Source organism: Betta splendens, chromosome 9 (genome assembly GCF_900634795.4).
Source record: "Betta splendens chromosome 9, fBetSpl5.4, whole genome shotgun sequence".
In the NCBI taxonomy this organism is placed as follows: Eukaryota; Metazoa; Chordata; class Actinopteri; order Anabantiformes; family Osphronemidae; genus Betta; species Betta splendens.
In genome coordinates this window covers 19,093,473-19,110,633 of record NC_040889.2, presented here as the reverse complement: position 1 = coordinate 19,110,633, position 17,161 = coordinate 19,093,473, and the positions used below count along the sequence as shown (strand labels likewise).

The 17,161-nt window shown below is 49.9% G+C and overlaps 1 protein-coding gene across 9 annotated transcripts in view; it reads right to left on the bottom strand.

The window, feature by feature from the left end:
- Positions 1-142: 142 nt before the first annotated feature.
- Positions 143-17,161, bottom strand: part of mctp1a (multiple C2 domains, transmembrane 1a) — a 94,833-nt gene continuing 77,814 nt past the window's right edge. For 6 of the 9 annotated variants that reach the window (XM_029162374.3, XM_055511239.1, XM_029162375.3 and 3 more), the window contains 5 exons: positions 16,571-16,669; positions 9,660-9,769; positions 9,236-9,345; positions 8,981-9,078; positions 143-2,967 (listed from right to left, as the gene is read on the bottom strand). In XM_029162374.3, coding sequence (XP_029018207.1) covers positions 2,896-2,967; positions 8,981-9,078; positions 9,236-9,345; positions 9,660-9,769; positions 16,571-16,669 — 489 coding nt within the window. In that variant the 3' untranslated portion in view covers positions 143-2,895. Of the gene's footprint in view, positions 2,968-8,980; positions 9,079-9,235; positions 9,346-9,659; positions 9,770-16,570; positions 16,670-17,161 lie in introns of those variants that run through there. The other 3 variants (XM_029162377.3, XM_041072494.2, XR_005898170.2) reach the window with 2 other exon arrangements.

The following is a 17,161-nucleotide window of genomic DNA, read 5'->3' as shown; positions in this document are numbered from 1 at the left end:
GACCAGAGCAGTAAAGAATGAGCCACTTCCTGGAGACAAACATGAATAAAGAGCAACGTCGAGGCCTGTGTGCAGTGTCCAGTGATGGACGGAAGACGGGACTAAAACAAAATAGAATAATAATCCAAAATAGCAGACGCCATGAAGATGATAAAAAATATTTAATCTTGTGTTTTCTCTATTTTCTCCCCCCAAAATAAGCAACATACATCAGATGCATTTCATTTCTCAAACCAGAAATATTTTCATATTTGCCGTATGAAGATGACATCACAGGCAGGCAACGTTGCGGGAGGAAAACGGTGGAGCTTAGAAAATGAGGCAGGCGTACACCTACTGTATAATATCACCAGACCACCAACAGGCATCCTGTAGAAAACACAACTGCACTTTACAGTAGTTAGAGAACTACAGTTTCACTTTAAAAATAGTTTTCCATTTCAACTTTGTGCAAATAAAAGCGCTTTTTATCCTTTACATCTGTCGGTCTGATACATTCCGTTTTATAATTTATAATTTGTCTACATCATACAAAATAAAAACTTTGGTTTGCTTGCAAAACCAAAATAAACAAATAAATAAATAAAGGATAAAACAAAAATGAAACAGCAGCATTCGGATGCAATACCACACAAGAGTCACCACAGTTGCTGTAAAATAACTACATACAGTAGTAGACACATAGATATCGGGTATTCAGCCCGTCCCTCCAGGCTTCATAAAAAGCCATCCTTCACAAGCCACAGAGTGTGTTTGTTGAAGAGGCTATAATCAGTCTGCGATGCTGCTCTTGGGGGACAGTCTGTTATTGTCTTTCAAGTGGATTCCTCAGAACAACAAAACAAAATCAATGGCCCTCTGGAGTGACAGATCTGAGCCTGTTGATATTTAGGGATGGAGATGGATGGGCAAAGAGGGAGGGAGCAGGCGATGGCAAGCAGACAGGCAGGGCGACACCACGCGAAAGGTCTATTTACAGCGGAGACGGGCTCTAAAGCGCTATGGACAGACGGGCCGACCGACAGCAGGACACGAACGGGCCAAACGGGGGAGAGGGGTGGACGCGGGGAGCTGGAGGATGAGAGCAGGCCTCCTCAAATGCAGCTCGAGCTGTGATCTTTCAACAGATGCTCAGCTAGAAGCCCAGGAGACGTCCCTTCAGACGGGGTCAAAACCTCGCTCGCTGACGAACGAGGGAACCGCAAACGGAGAGCGCGATGGGAAGAAGGATAGCAGGAAACACGCGCTCATACACACACACACACGCACACACACACGCACGCACACAGCCGCCATTCCTGACATCTCAGACCAGAGTCCCTCAGAGCTTTGTCTTGTCACTCAGCAACTTGCTGCTCATCTTTGCGGCTGGAAACTCCTCGACACCCAGCTGTTACTACCACACACACACACACACACACACACACACTTGCACCAACCGAATCTATGCACCCGTCTGCAGCTGGAGGGGAGACAACTGTAACACACAGCACCGCTAGGAGAAGCAGCGCGTCTTTGATTGCATAAACGTGTGTACGCAAACAATCCTGCGTGCACAAGGCTCTGTCTGCGGCAGATCAAAGTGAAGCTGTGGGCACAGGAGGTGGGGCAGATGGAGAGGGCGGCCAGCCTGGGGCACACTATCACAGGCGGCGTGTCTGTGCGAGCGCGCACGGCTGAGAGGGAGACACCACGCGGCTGCTCAAACGGGATGTTATGTGTTTATCTGCACACGACTGGATACAGTATGTGAATGCGACCAGGGTGATCACGTGAGAGGAGGTGTGTGTGTGTGTGTGTGTGTGTGTGTGTGTGTGTGTGTGTGTGTGTGTGTGTGTGTGTGTGTGTGTGTGTGTGTGTGTGTGTGTGTGTGTGTGTGTGTGCGCTGCTGTCAGGGAAACACACAGGGAGATGAGAGGGAAGGAGAGCAGCCTTTCAAACAAGATTAGGACTGTTGCTGCCTGAAGGCCTGGCTGCCCGGCCGCATGGACCGGGTGACATCTATATTAACGCCACGACGGCAGAAGGCCCGGTGCTGCAGAGAAACGTCCGGCTAGGAGCGTTTTCCCAGGATTAAACAAGGCTACGGCAAAGTGGCCCCTGCAATCACATCAATTTACTAATACTTCACAGTATTGTCCCTGGTTCCTCTGGGCACTGTCAAACGCTGGTTATGCAATCGCAGATTCTGGCACCGGCGCTGTCCGCCGTGCTTAGATCTTTTCATTGTGCCAGAGTCAGAATCTTTGAAAAAAAAGCACATTTAGAGACTGCATTGAAAACACAGACCGGTAGCAACACAAGCCTTCAGTCTGTCAGTCCAATTTTGTGTTTGTGTAAAAAGACATATCTGGAGGCTACCGCCATAATTGCTAATCAACTTGGCTGGCTGAGTGAAACGCGATCCAAATTACTACAAGTGAACACATTATTATCACATCCAAGAGAAGAGAAACTAAATATACTTTGGTACAAAAACAATTAGAAAATATAAACATATTGCCAAAATCATAATCTACAATATGAACCATCTATTGCAGAGAGATAATGCAGACTGTTAGTATAAGGCTTGCATTTCATGTTTGGGAATGATGGGGTCCATTCAAACTCACAGACACAGTCGTCTGAGCTGACGAACAAGCGAGAAGGTGATGACCACACTCAGATTTAGTGTTTTTGCTTTATACAAACTGTACAGTACGTCATAAATAATTAAAGACAGAAAATAAGGTTTAAAAGGAGAGAACCGTGAAGGAAGTAAAAGAAGGGGGGGGGGGGGGGGGGTAGCAGAGCTGTGCTGGTCCAGGAGGTGGTCCTCTGTTCCTCAGTGTCCAGTAATGGAGCAAGAAAGTGGAGGAGAGAGGAGTCGGTGGGCGGACGCACTCATCTACTCATCTACCCGGGGTTGTTTTTCTTCCTCCTATTTGGACTGGGATTGGGATCCAGTTTCAGCTCTCGGTACTGCACCTGTTAAAACACACACAAACACAAGCATGTACCCACAAACACACGCACAGATACACACACACACACACACACACACACACACACACACACACACACACACACACACACACACACACACACAGACAAACACCACCCGGTCAGGTGGAAAGAGCAAAGGATGCTTGAATAGCACAGAAACCCTCCAGAGGCTCTCTGAGTCCAGCTGCGTGGAACAGTCGCCTCGGGGAAGGGATTACACACTGATTACAACACACACACACACACACACACACACACACACACACACACACACACACACACACACACACACACACACACACACACACACACACACACTGATCCAAACTTGGAACACACTCGCACAGACACACAAATATACATACTTTCACAGATGTGGAACAGTGGCCTAAGGGAAGGGATCACATAAACAAACGGAGAACGGGGCAAAGGCTCATGGGAAAGCTTGGAGAGACAACAGAGTCATCTCAGCACGGCAGCGTGCGGCGGAGAGGAAGGAGCCGAGGCGCGTAAACAGCGCTGTGCTGGGCTAATGGGTCCAGTTCATAAATACACCTCAGTGAGGGTCACGTGTTGATTGACACAGGACGTTTGTAGCACGAAGCAGCCAATTAGACACACGAGCATCATTAACGCCGTTTCATTCCAAAATGCTCCGAACAGGGTTCAACAAACAAGCACGTCACCAAACGTCTCGTACAGTATCTCGGTGTTCGTCAGACTTCAGCCTTCATCCGGAGCGCGCGCCACCTGTTTCTCCCTGAGGAAAGCGCCTCGCGCGCGACGCGGCGCCTTGAAGCGCCAGCGACTGGAGCTCCGCGCACACGCCGTTAGTTGATGGACACTCAGACGCGTCGACAACCAGAGACTCTGGCAGCCGCCCCCCCTCAGACGCACACGCGTGTGCACGCGCCTGCCTCGACAGACTCTCGGCGCTGACAGGCACTAGCCAGTGAATCGGAATACTAATAAAAAAGGCAGGATTTAACAGCGGCGGCACCAAAGAGCCCGCGTCGTCTGAGGGATCCCTCCGAGGCTGACGCACTGTAGGCCACTGCGCTGTCTGACTGACTGACGCCCCCTCTGATTCTCCAGGCAGACAACAAACTGACATCAATATGGTCTGCGTGTTCCGTCTCGCGGTGGCTCTGTCTGCGGCGGACGTGAACAGCCGAGTCCCTTTATCAACACTCTCCTACTGGTTCCCACTGTCGCTTCAATCGCGACTCCCGGCGTCGGCTGCGTCGGCTGCGTCGGCCGCCGGGCTCCGGCTGAGACGCCTCCGGGCCCGTTAGGCCAGAACGCGTCGCTCTCCACGAGAAGTAACATCCTAAACGGCTGTGAAAATACAGGCGGACGGGGGATGTCGTTCAGGTGATGGAAACAAAGCAGAACAGGAACGATGGGAAGTAGGGAAGAGCCGGAAGGGGAGAAAGGCCGAAGGGCGGGACACGACAAATAAAGAAAACGTGAGAGAAAACAATGGGAGGGATGAAGGGAACGGGCGAGACGGACGGACCGGCGCGATGACAGATACTGTTCTCACGCGGGCGTGGACCCCTTTATAGCGCTGCCAACTAAAGCAGGCAGCAGAGGAGGAACCCAGGGGAGGCAGGGGTTTATACGGCCCCATCTGCGCGGATGCATTTGCGCAATGGTAGTTTCATTAGAGGGGCCGCGACAGGCCTGGCGCAGTGATCAATGACAGCGGTGCGTTCAAGGAGGAAGAAGTCAGTGAAAGGCCGAAGGCTAATATTTGATCCCGACTGAGGTTAACTTGCATATCGCGCGATCGCCGATGATTCGCAATGAATAAACAAAATAAACAAATGCTTCTGCGCACGCAACTCTTTTTCTGCCGCCAAAAGTAGGACGGGTGCTGCGCGGGATCGCGTGGCGTCCGTGGTCCCATTAAACGGGCCGAACGCCTACAGCAGCAGAAAGCGGCGCGGCAATTTAATCCCGCGCGCCGGCGTTCGCGTCCAAAGGAAACTCTTTGAGAGAGCAACACAAACAAAGTAAAGTTTGCGTGTCAGTAGAAAGTAGGGGTTTGTGTTTGTCATGAGAGGCAGCGAAGGGAATCAACAAAAAGAAAAAGGTGCGGGAGAAAAAAAACTAAACAAAAAAAACACACGATCTCAATCAAACGGGAGCGTCTCTGTGTGCGGAGCTGCCAAAGCAGCCGATGCGTCACGGGTTCGGTTCTGCTTCCAGGTGACAGGCCCGCCTGACGCTATACCCCTGGCTCCCCGTTCACCTCACCTAATAACACACGCACGCACGCGGGGACACACACAGGCACCGAACCCACGCGCACAACAAGAGGTAGTTAAAGTCAAAAAAAAAAAAAAAAAAAACGGCGGAGGAGGCGAGCAGAAAGTGGGACGTTAGCAAAATAAAAGACGGCGGAATTGGGTGAAAGTAAAAAGTGAAGTAATGCGGCGAGCGCGCAAGCAATTTGGCGCACAAGCGCCGAGCTTAAAGGGAACATCGACGCGAGAGGCTGTGGGTAAAGACCCGGCGCTGCTCAAAGGCTGCTCCACCCTCGCTCCTCTCCGCTCCCATCCCAAATGTTGACAGTACAAGTGCAAAACAGGCTTTGAAGTGTGCTCTGCTGAAGGGGAGCCGTGTACCCGCGCGCCGCGCCTCGTTTAGCTGTGTTACCCACAAAGCATCGCGGGACCCTCCCTCCACCCCCCCGCCGCCTCTCACGCGCTCTGCTTTCTCCCCTCATTGAACCGGTGACGGCGTTTTGATGATGCCGGTGTGGGCCGACAGACAAGGTGAAACCCGCGGTGGGGTGACAGCGAGCGGGGGGGGAGAGAGAGAGAGAGAGAGAGAGAGAGAGAGAGAGAGAGGAAAGAAAAAGGCAGTAAGAAAAGGCACGGGAGCTCCATTTTAATGATAGCCGCGCTGTTGTGTCTCACAAAGTTTTCATCCGGGCTGACATCTAACACAGCGTAAGGGTTATTAAACGTTGCTGTAGATGTTCACGCAGCCATATTTCGTCGGGAAAGAGACGACGTCGCGGGGTGACATTAAAAGCCTGTTTTGTGTTTTTTTTTAAATGGCTGCATAAGGAAACGCTGCGCCCGCTACTGCAGGCGCGGAGGCAATGGTGACTAAACGGTCGCGACGCGAAGTTTCAAACGCGTCACGGGGGACGACGTGAAGGAGAGACGGGCCTCCGCTGGACGTGACTGATGGCACCTGGCGGCGTTCCAGGCCTCGGCCACCCTGCCTTCGACCCCTGCGTGTCCAGCGAGGCTTCACCCCCAACATAAACGTGGTCTAAAAATATTAACCCGCCTCCCCGCTGCTCATCAGCCGCTTAAATTGGAATCCATGCTTATTTTTGTACTGAGGGTTTGATCCAGCTCTTTTACGCCGACCATAAAGGGCCACTCGGCATGCTAATTGCCCTGGCCCTACTTATGTACTCCCCAGCTAACGCGGCTAATGGCGTCGTAAAACATACTAGTGCGCTGACACCTCCCAAACGGCAGATAGGGAATACTCAGCACTATAAAGGTGTTAGATTTGGCCTTGTTTAAGAGGACATGAAGGATTCCCCGGTAATGGCCGTAGACGCGGCTCCTGCCGGCGCGAGGTCCGAACGCGACCCGCGGACCGGCGGCTACGCACCTCGCTAGCCTTTTGACGCTAACGCGGGAGCGTAATGATTTAAGTAAACTGTTCGGGGTGGTAAAAGGCAGCTCTGACGGCCGGCGCTTCCGCGCACCGCTGGGGATCGGGCTTTTAAAAGGTGTCTGACAGCTGTTAGGGGCCCAGTGTCAGTGATTTGAGGAGACTAAAGCACCTTCTGCAAGCCGCCGCCGCTAAACGCAACGTTTCTTTTATGAACTCTTTTTATGTGCACTATAAGGAGACATAAAAGATGAAAAAATGTGAGTCTATGAGTCAAAAGCTGTTCCACGGTTACTGTGGACATACTCTATATATATATATGTGTGTGTGTGTGTGTGTGTGTGTGTGTGTGTGTGTGTGTGGGTGTGTGTGTGTGTGTGTGTGTGTGTGTGTGTGCGTGCGTGTGTGTGTATGCTATATGCTATGATAGACTGCGGCCCAGTGTGGTTGCCCTTTGTATATAAAGTCATTAGAACCTCATCAGTTCTGGCTGCTCCGAAGCACCTCCAAATGATGCGGAACAGTACACCAAAGCACCCCCAACCCAGCTCACATGCATTACTGCTGGGAGGGTGTGTGTGATTATGCATGTGTGTGAGGGCACATCGGGGCCCTGAAATAGCACTTCATTAGTCATCCAGGGTGTCAGGCATAGTGGGCCCCTGCTCCGATGCCAGTGGGCGCCGCAGACACGTGCCTGCGAGGGGATGCTCCATTTGGACCCCAACACCTCTCTGTATCATCTCAGAGCCTCAAGGGCTTAATCCCCACGGGCGGATTTGACCCACTAAGGCGGGGGGGGGCAGGCGATGAGGTGAGCCCACAACCGGAGGCAGCAGCGGGACGCATGGCGGAGCAGAACGTTCTGGTCTGTTTTTAGCCAATGACTGCGGCGCAAAGTGTCGTCGGAGAAAAATCACCCTAAAATTCTGCGAAGGTTCTTCAGCGAGAGAGAGCAATTAGTCAACATTACCGTGACCTTATCTGTGTGTGGACAAAAAGGATGACCCTCCCTCCAATAATCGGCCTGGTCATCGACTCCGCGTTTACGTTCTGTGCACATCCATCTGTCTGTTTCCGTTTCCTTCTTTATCTTTTATCTGTACTGACCCTTTGCTCTGCCTCCAGACTGACAGTGAAGCCTGGCTACAATTACCATCGCAGCAGCTGCAGCGATACAGTAAGTGTTACAGTGGCACTTACATTATCACTGATATAAGTAGGCGCAGCTCCAGCCGCACGGGCCCCAGAGCGGAGCCAGAGCCGCGTCTGCCTCCATCCTCCTCGGTCGGCAGGCCCTCATTAGGGGCCCTGTAAAGGCCTCATGCCTGCCGAGCTTGGGCCTCCTCGCCGCTCGGCTCCTCCAGGCACCAGGTGCGTAAGGTGGCTGCACACGGGAGGGGACAGCTTGGGCTCATTTAAGCCCACGAATACCTGCCCCGGGCCTACAGCTGCAGCGGGCCCCAGTAAACTATAAAACTGCAAGGGGGCCGGGGGAGGGGGGCGCTGGAGGTTGGTTGGGGTGTGGAGGGTGGAGAGGATTATGACCCTGTAAAGATGAAAGAACTCGTGGGCACCGAGCGATCAAAGGGGAAGTGTGTCAGAGCTGATGTGGCAGCGGATTGTTCATATCGGAGACCCTCGGCTCCAACCTGGATGCGTGTGTGCGTAGGGGTATTGAACCCAGCACAGCGGGGCCTAACAGCCACAGCGGACACCATCCGTACTGGATAACGCCGCGGCTTTCACAAGCTGCCGCTTAATTGCAGTTTAAACTGCACTTTGTCCTGCGCAGCACAGCGTGGCACGGCCGGCACGCACACGTGCACGCACACCCAAACACATTCACACACCTATTGTAAATTTTACCTAACAAAGCATCTGCACTGTTCGGCCACAAAGTTAATCCGATCTCACGGTTAATGTAGAAGCAAAACCGCATGGGGCTGAGTAACTGTTGGTTTACACTCTGTTCCAATTACTAGCTTGGTTGGGAAACAATAGCTACAGTAGCTGTAATTGTGTGCGAGTGCACAGTCTATGTATGGATTCAATCAACCTGTGTACTGAGTGCTGGACACTACGCTCACTTAACCTCGCTATCTTATTACACAGCTCCACCTATGCATCAGAAACTCAATCACAGTGAGCCGAGAAAAGGAAACACAGAGAAGGCTTGGAGAAAAATGTTGCACATTATTGCACACGTTTTTTAAAAATTTTGTTGTTTGCACGGCTAAAGCAACAGCCAGTCAGACATGACAGAACATAATGAAGAGAGGCCTAAACACTGTCTGTGTGTAGAATGGACAAATTAGACAAAGGTGAAAGTAAAACGTTCACCCACCACTTGAACGTCGGACGGCACCCTGGACAGGAAGTCCAGCAGCTCGTTGTTATCAATGGTGTAAGGGTCTCGCAGCTTCTTGGTAAACTTATTCACACCTGTAGTAAAAAAAGGTGGGCACAGGCAGGAGAGAGATGGGAGCGACACACTGTTAAAGTCATCACAGTACATAACATGCAGAATGTAGAAAAGGCAGATTTACCCAGTGTTTACCCAGTTTAAGGGACACGTTAGAAATATCTGTCATTGGCTCACCCCATGCTAGCACGATGTATCGCAGAGGGATGAAGTAGACGACGATGGTGGCAACTCCCAGAGCCACAATGGCAAGCCAGCTTAAGAAAGGCACAGTCCAGTTAAATGTGCTGCAGAGAGAGGAGAAGCAAAGGGAACAGTTCAGTCCAGCCAATGTGAGGGGATAGAATATAAAGAGGGGGGGGGGCAGCAAAGACATTTTACTGATTACTACCCCTAAAATAAAATGCGCAATACAGTCCATGGTAGGAATCAGGTCGGAGGTCGTGCGGGTTTACCAGCATATGTCGTGCTGCTCGTGTTATACTTAGGCTGGCAAAGGGAAGCGGAGCAACCTGGCATTGCAGCGGGACAGAATACAGCGCTGGCATGTGCAGAGCGGAGGAGAGCGGGCCGGGTGCCGAGGATCGGGCTTACGACTCACTTTTTTATCCTCTCCCCATAGGAGGCCACTTCATCCAGTGCATTCTGCACACTGATGCACACGTCCTGAATGGCATAAAGCTTGTTCATGAAGCCCTTTCTCTCCGAGTCCTGCAGGACGACAGATAGAGTTGTAGGCGAGGGGAGGAAGAAAGCAGAGGGGCGGGAGGGAGAGATGAGGTGAGACGGGCAAGAGACGAGGAGAGAGAGAGGGAGAGAGAGTGGAAGGAAGACAGAAGCTGGGCCCAGGCATCTTTGTGAAAACAATACATCTCGAATAGCGTCAAAGATTTGGAGCGCGGAGCCAAATCGCCGGATATCCTGCATGAGCCGAGTGCGTTCCTTCCAGGCAGTAATAGAGATATAAAGTCAGCAGAACAAATCTAAATGTGTGTCTCCTTACAAAAGCTCACACACGAACATCTGAATAGAGGGGCTGAATTAAACAGGAAGCTGATTGGACACCTCGCTCTTTGGCCGACCCCGTATCTCTCTCTCTTTCGCCCGCTGCCAAGGCAGAGCCCTCTTTTTGTTCTGCTGGCTGCCTCACCGCCAGTGATGTCACCAGTCACGACATCATCATCATCGTCCTCATTAACGCCGCCACCTACCATGAGCAGCTTTTCCGTTTCAACTTTTGATGCTTGAGAACTTGAGAGTATTAAGAGCGGGGGGGGGTGAGGCGGGGGAGAAAAACCACAACATAGGCAGGCAGTCTACGAACAGAGCCGCTCTACTGAGACAAAGTGGAGACTTTTAAAGAAGTCATGCAACAGTCAACGAGCTGCCCGCCGCCTGCGTGACTGACAGGCGGGGGCGGGATGAGGCGAGCGCCGTCGGCCGAGTGACGACATCAACACGCAGACTGGTTGTGCCTGGATGTGGGTGGTGGACATGCTCGGTGGACACAAGGGGGACAAAGAGAGACGGGAAGAGCAATAATCACATAGTCCAGTGTCTTTCGTGGATGGTCCGCTTACAGTATGGCCACGGCAGGCGCCTACGAGGCCGTGAGGTATTTGTGTAATATTGGAGAAAAGCCGTGGATGTGTTGCTGAAGAGGATGTATAGATGTTGTTATACAATCCTTATCTTTACACCTAAAGAAGAGAGTGGAGCAGCCAAGCGCACGAAGCCTCTGGAAGCCCAGAGGCGTTTACGGCGTCGTGCACCTTAAAGCCGGCCCTCCCACCTCACCACAACCCTCCCACTGAGACCCACAGCAGGCCCCCGCTTCAAACCCGCTCTCCATCCAGGATCAGATAATGTGAAAAATGAGCCATGGAGCAGTCGGGGAGACCACATGGCCTCCCCAGCAAAAACCACACAAGACAAATAGTTATAATTAGACAGCGTCCCTGGGTTATTTTTCTTCGCAAATATGCTATTCTCGCCCTTTCTTTCTTCCTCCCTCTCTCCTCCGAGTCCGATCCTCGGAGTCCATCTGTTTTCCATTGCTCGCTCAAACAAATCTCAGAACGCCGAGTCCGCTGTGCCGGGCTGGGTTAGGCCGAGCCGGGCCGGGTTGGGCCGGGTCACGCCGTTTTATTTTCGGGGCCGCACTCGGGGGAGAGCGTTTGAGAACCAGGGGAGTGGTGTGAGAGAGCAAGCGGGGGTGGAGAGCACAGATCAGAGGTCATCGGAGTATAAACCATTGCCACATGCCCCTCGGACTGCGGTCTGACTCCTATTTCCTGTCTTCAAACAAGGCTAAGGGAGGCGGGAGGTAGCAATAACACAGAGGGCCACGGAGAACCTTGTTTTCCCAGCTTCCCTGCACACTGTGCACATATGGAGCCAGGCAACCTGTTCTTATAATGGAACCTAATATGCACACACACATACAGCCCACAGCTATTAGATAAGGTTGATCCGCACACCTGGTCTTGCTGTGTGACTACACAAACCGTTTTGCATCCCAGCACAGATGAGATGATGAAGGTCTTTGACTGGTGCAAGCAGTTTATGTCAATGCTGAGGAAGACGGGTTTCAACAACAACGCCAATGAGAGGAAGCGCAATTCAGAGAGATGAAAGACAGGAGGCATCCACACATTACAGTTACGGTGACGGAGCCGTCTGTTGACTTGAATATTTAACTACAGCAAATCTGAACCCACTTCCTGGCGTGGTCCTCGGATGCGTTTCCCCGTCTCCACCAGCCTTCGGTCCCGGTGACGCGCGGGGTTGAGGCTCGAGGCCCGCGCCTCCATCTGTTTCTTTGTGCGTCCGTGAGCGAAGCCGACTCGTTCCGAGACCTGAAGGCGGAGGCTCATAAAATGAATTGCGGGGCCTCTCGCCTCGACTTGGCCGCAGTTGCGAGTCACGTTAATGCGTAAAGTATGCTGCAAATCCGACAACAGCGGCCTGATGGATGGCGCTGCGCGGCCTCCATCATCCAGACACAGCGCAGTAATAAGGCTGCGTAATGAGTTCAGCATCACGCGCGTGTCCATACGCGGCGTGTTATGCTTACTGCCAGTCACTGCGGTCTGTGTACTACACACTGTCTGTGCAGTGGAATTAGAGGTTTGCCTCCTGATGACTTCATCTGTGAGACAGGCCTCAATGAATATGCACCTCATATGACTGTACAAGTATTAATAAGAATAATGTCATTGACCACACTTAAAATGAGACACATCTGATACAAACACATTAGATATAAACTATAAGATGTATAGTAAATACTGTTAAACTGTAGGAAAAGTGAGTTTGGACTTTTATATTAATTATAATAGTGACTAATATTGGTGCGTTATTAATATGAAAACATAAACTTGTGCCTCTTATTCTTCTCTGCTAGAGTTCAGCATGTGATAACAGGTTAGTTTATAAATCAAGCTCCGCACTGTGTCAACACAATTCCACCAATGAAACGTTTTCCATGTGCAAAGTAAAATGTTTGACATCAATTAACTCTCATCAGGTTGGCAACAGAAATATTTAGCGAGTCACCGGATCCTTTGACGGCGGAACAGCTGCACGTTTTCGACTCCATTTAGAGGCAATAAACGCATCTCCCGTGGTTATGTCCAAAGTTTGCATCATGGCGCGGATGCGCGGGGGTGCGGGAACGCGTGGATCACGGGAGCGAGGTGGGAAGGCTCGTTAAAGTGATGTGAGCGGCACGCGTTAAGGGGAAACAACACTCAGTGACACCAGCGAGCCTGCACACACACACACACACACACACACACACACACACACACACACACACACACACACACACACACACACACACACACACACAAACACAAACAGTCAAGTCAGGCTAACCACACTGCACTTGCTGGTAAATTGTGGTAAACAAATGTGGTAAACTCCTTGAAACACTTGATTAAATATTTAACAAAGCACAATGCCTCTGTGCACTCCACAGCACCGTTCCTCTTCTACAGTACAGCGGCAGCACACAGCGAAGCACGTCTTCATGCAAAAGTGCAAAGTGAGCACATATAAACTTTCCAAAGACAGTTTGTTCTTCACTGACCCAAGGCCTAGAGCTAAACAAGAGAGAGGTCACCGAGGACTTAGCCTATTACGATGGACTCAAATATCTGTCCTATATCTACTGGATGGAAATAGAGAGAGCTATTTGAGACTGCTTTAACCTCTGATCATATTGTTCTCCCTGCTGGGTTACGCCATAAAAATGATAAACCTAACAGTTATAATGTAGCAGCATATATCCCATCACACCACGGAATGAGTCTGAATCACAAGTGGCTGCTCCTTGTTGCTGCTGCTGTGCTAAAATTGCACCTGTTTGTCTTTGTTTTTCTTTTTGCCTCACACTCTGGCAGCGTAGTAAAAATTGAAATGTCATATAAAATGTGACAGGATGCTAATATGTGGCTCCCAGAGGGCATCTGAAAGTGTTCTTGCTGATTTTGTAACTAGAAAGAGGGAGAGAGAGAGAGAGAGAGAGCTCTCTCTCTCCCATTTCCACCCCAGGAAAGAAGAAAAAAACTGAAAAGTTGAGGAATGCTTCAGGGGCAACACAAATTCAATTTCCAAAGCCTGTGCAAGAATTAGGAATGACAGAATAATAAATAGCGCATACAATTAGCATCTTCTGTATACTTGGATTAGATGTGTCACCACGGTATCTGTCCATGAGGACATAGTAAATAACGATGTCACACTCATAAACAAAATAATTGGCTCTGCTGAATTTTTTACCTGCTGCAATTACAGTTATAAAATGTAGTAACTGCTTCCATGACCTGGTCAGGCAAAACTGTGATGAACTGCATCGCTGTAGTGAACCAGACCTATATCCATTTTACTAAGAGCTTTGTACATTTGTACAATGAAACCTCCAGACACAAAAATATATAAGACGAACAGAAAGTCAAATACTTGAGATTTCTCATGTCATTTAAATGCTTTAATTCCTAAGGCACAAAAGCACATATAAATTGATAACTGCCCTTAAAAAGACGACTAAAGTTTCATTGGTGTCTATTCTAAGCATCGCCAACTCCTCCAGGAATGAGAGTTAAGTGAGGCCCCAAAGGACACAAGAAAAGAAAAAGCGGAGCTACCCAGTGGCCTAGAACATCCCCCTCTGAAGCTGACAAGACGGCGACTGGCCTCAGACCTCGCCGGCGCCACGTGGGGCTGATGCTGCTTTAAAAAAACAACTGCTGTTTCAATAAATAATTTATCCCAATCAAAAACCGATGCATCTCCGCAGCCCTCCCTTCTTCAAATTATAAATGCATACGTTTAATTAGGATGTCGGGATGCGCCGCGTGTTCCCCTGGTCCTCATCAGTGCTGTGGGTCCACGGGTGCATACGCTGTCTGAGCCAGAAGGTGGACCAGACAGACGTGTTCTAGAGGCGTAATTAGTCTCCTCACTCGTCCGGGTCCCGCAGCGACGATGCATATACACATCCGTAAACCAAGGGAATAAGAGGAGGAGGTGGTTGCATCGTATTTTTAGTTTGACCCACGCTGGTTCCAGGTTCCTGGTGCCATGGTGTTACTGCGTCGCAGGAGTGCGTTTGCCTCCGCTCATCGTTACCCATCACCCCCTGGGGCTCCTCATCGCCTCCGCCACCCCAGCCACTCCATCAGGCTCAAGGTCACGCCAAGGTAAACTACTGACTCCGTCACTTGGCCTTCCTCATCCTGGGCTGAACGCTACCCGCCTCCACCCGGCTGCCCAGCTCTCCCCCGCACCGCATCACCTCTGCGGCCCCGCTCCCGCTCTCTCCTTCCCCCGTCCTTCCCAGCGTCCAGCCCGGCAGCGTGTGATGAATGGGACGACATTAGTCTCGTCCTCTGCTGGCCTGGTTTGGCCGCTCCAACCCGTCCGTCTGTCAGTCTTTCACTAAACTCTGGATTATTTACAATGATCACCTCATACGTGTAGAGGGGAACGTGCTTTATTTGATTGTGTGACAATTTTTCTAATTAAGATTTTAAACAATATTCCAGTTAAATTATACGTGATGCAGTGTTGGACTGTAAAACTTTCCAACTCTGGCATACCTTTAATTACATATTCATGTTCAGAGAAACACAGGCAACAGAAACAGCTGTAACATCTACTGTTTTAAACTTTGTTTTGGAAGTAAAAAAAAAAAAAAAAACCCACAGAGTGCATTGCTATGAAGTGTAGGGATCGCATCTTCAAAAAAGTAAATCAAATATGCATCCTCTCTGTGCTCATTACAGATTTATGACTCTTGTTAAAAGAAAAGGTGGCGGCTGCCTCCTTACATGTCTGACTTTCAAATTCAGACGACACCGCTGTCAAGTGTTGTGCTCCACATTCTGCCCAATGAGAGGCTGGGAGGGCTGAGTGTGCGCCCGCTTCCAACAGCCTATTCGGCGACAGTCTTGAAGAGAGTTACTTTGGGTGAGCGAGCGCACGCAGGAACTCCTCACCTACAGTGCAACGAGTGCTCATTGTCGTCCTTTGATGCATAGTTCATCAGTCGGAAAGTTCAGTTGGTTCAGATGCTTGTGTATATGTGATTCAGAACAATAACAGTGTGTGTGTGTGTGTGTGTGTGTAATGCATTGTTGCATTAGACATAATGAGCATTGGGATTTGCTTCAGCAATATAGTTTTGCTATATCTGTGGCAACTTTTTAAGAAAAAGTGCTCATGAGCACCTCACCACCCACAACCCATCCACTCGCATAAACACACTCCAGGCTCTGAAGCTCGTTAGGAAATTAGTTTGTTAGGTGCTTATTATGAGTGGCTTAGGGGTTATGTGGTGTGAAAACAATCACTCATTACTTGCACGAGGAACGTAGTTAGTGTTTAACTAAAAAAATATCGGAATCCAAATTTTGTTTTTAGCAAAACCAAAGAATAAAAGAGTGTGCCAACTCATTATGTAAAGAGATATTATTTCCTTACAGCGCCTGTCGCTGCACAGAACATTTCTAACAGATGCAGGAATACACTCAAGTGAGTCCCACTGTTACCGTTTATTGGACCAGCAACACGAGCTGACGCCGTTAACCCACCATTGCACCTCAATTGACAGCTGTCACATTGCCGCGGAACAGGCCTACGCCGCTACAGGGAGGTAACAGAAACAGACGAGAGCAGCCTTCCATGCTAAAGCCCCATTAGCTTCCCCATCACCTTGAAGTGCAGGCAGAGGTGTGTGTGTGTGTGTGTGTGTGTGTGTGTGTGTGTGTGTGTGTGTGTGTGTGTGTGTGTGTGTGTGTGTGTGTGTGGGGTGGGCCTTAAGGTGGTGTTGGGTTGCGGCCCAGAACGTGCAGTGCGTGGGTGTTTACTGAGACACAGACAAGGGACAGGTACCCTACACAAACCCCCGACAGGACGGCAGACGAACGGCCGCCGGACAGATGAGGAGCTAAATAGGAAACCGAAAGACAGCAACACACGGCCAGAGGCACACACATGCCCACTTACCACCATGGTTCGAATCCACTCAAAGTGCCAGGAAGCCAACATATCCTCGAGGATATGGTTTTTATCACAGCTCTCCTCCCAGGGGCCTGGTTTAGGGCGCTTGTGGATAGATTACAGTGAGATTTGGTCTTTACAACCCAGAGAAATTGCAAAAGAAAATGAATGAAAATACATGTTTTACAACTTGGCCAATATAAATAGGCTGCAGCCTGTAGGTGAAAATAACATTCTCACAATATGCTCTGCAGGTTTGACTTTTACCAATTAAGACAGGTTAGGAGCCGAGTCACAACTGTCTTTGCCTGCTGGTAAAAACTGACAAAAAGACATTTAGTATGAGGTTTGTCTGTTTTGTTTTTTTATCAACATCATTGAACTAAGTTAAATTGTTTAAACAAAAGTCTTGAGGTAGAGATGGTGTGTGTGTGTGTGTGTGTGTGTGTGTGTGTGTGTGTGTGTGTGAGACAGAGAGGAAAAAAAAATAATGCAGTGTATGTTGCACGCAGAGATAATACCCCTGCATGCCTCTTTCACCCTCCTTTTTGTTTTTATTCCTCCCTCTATTAGCCAAACATGATTAAAATGCAGTTC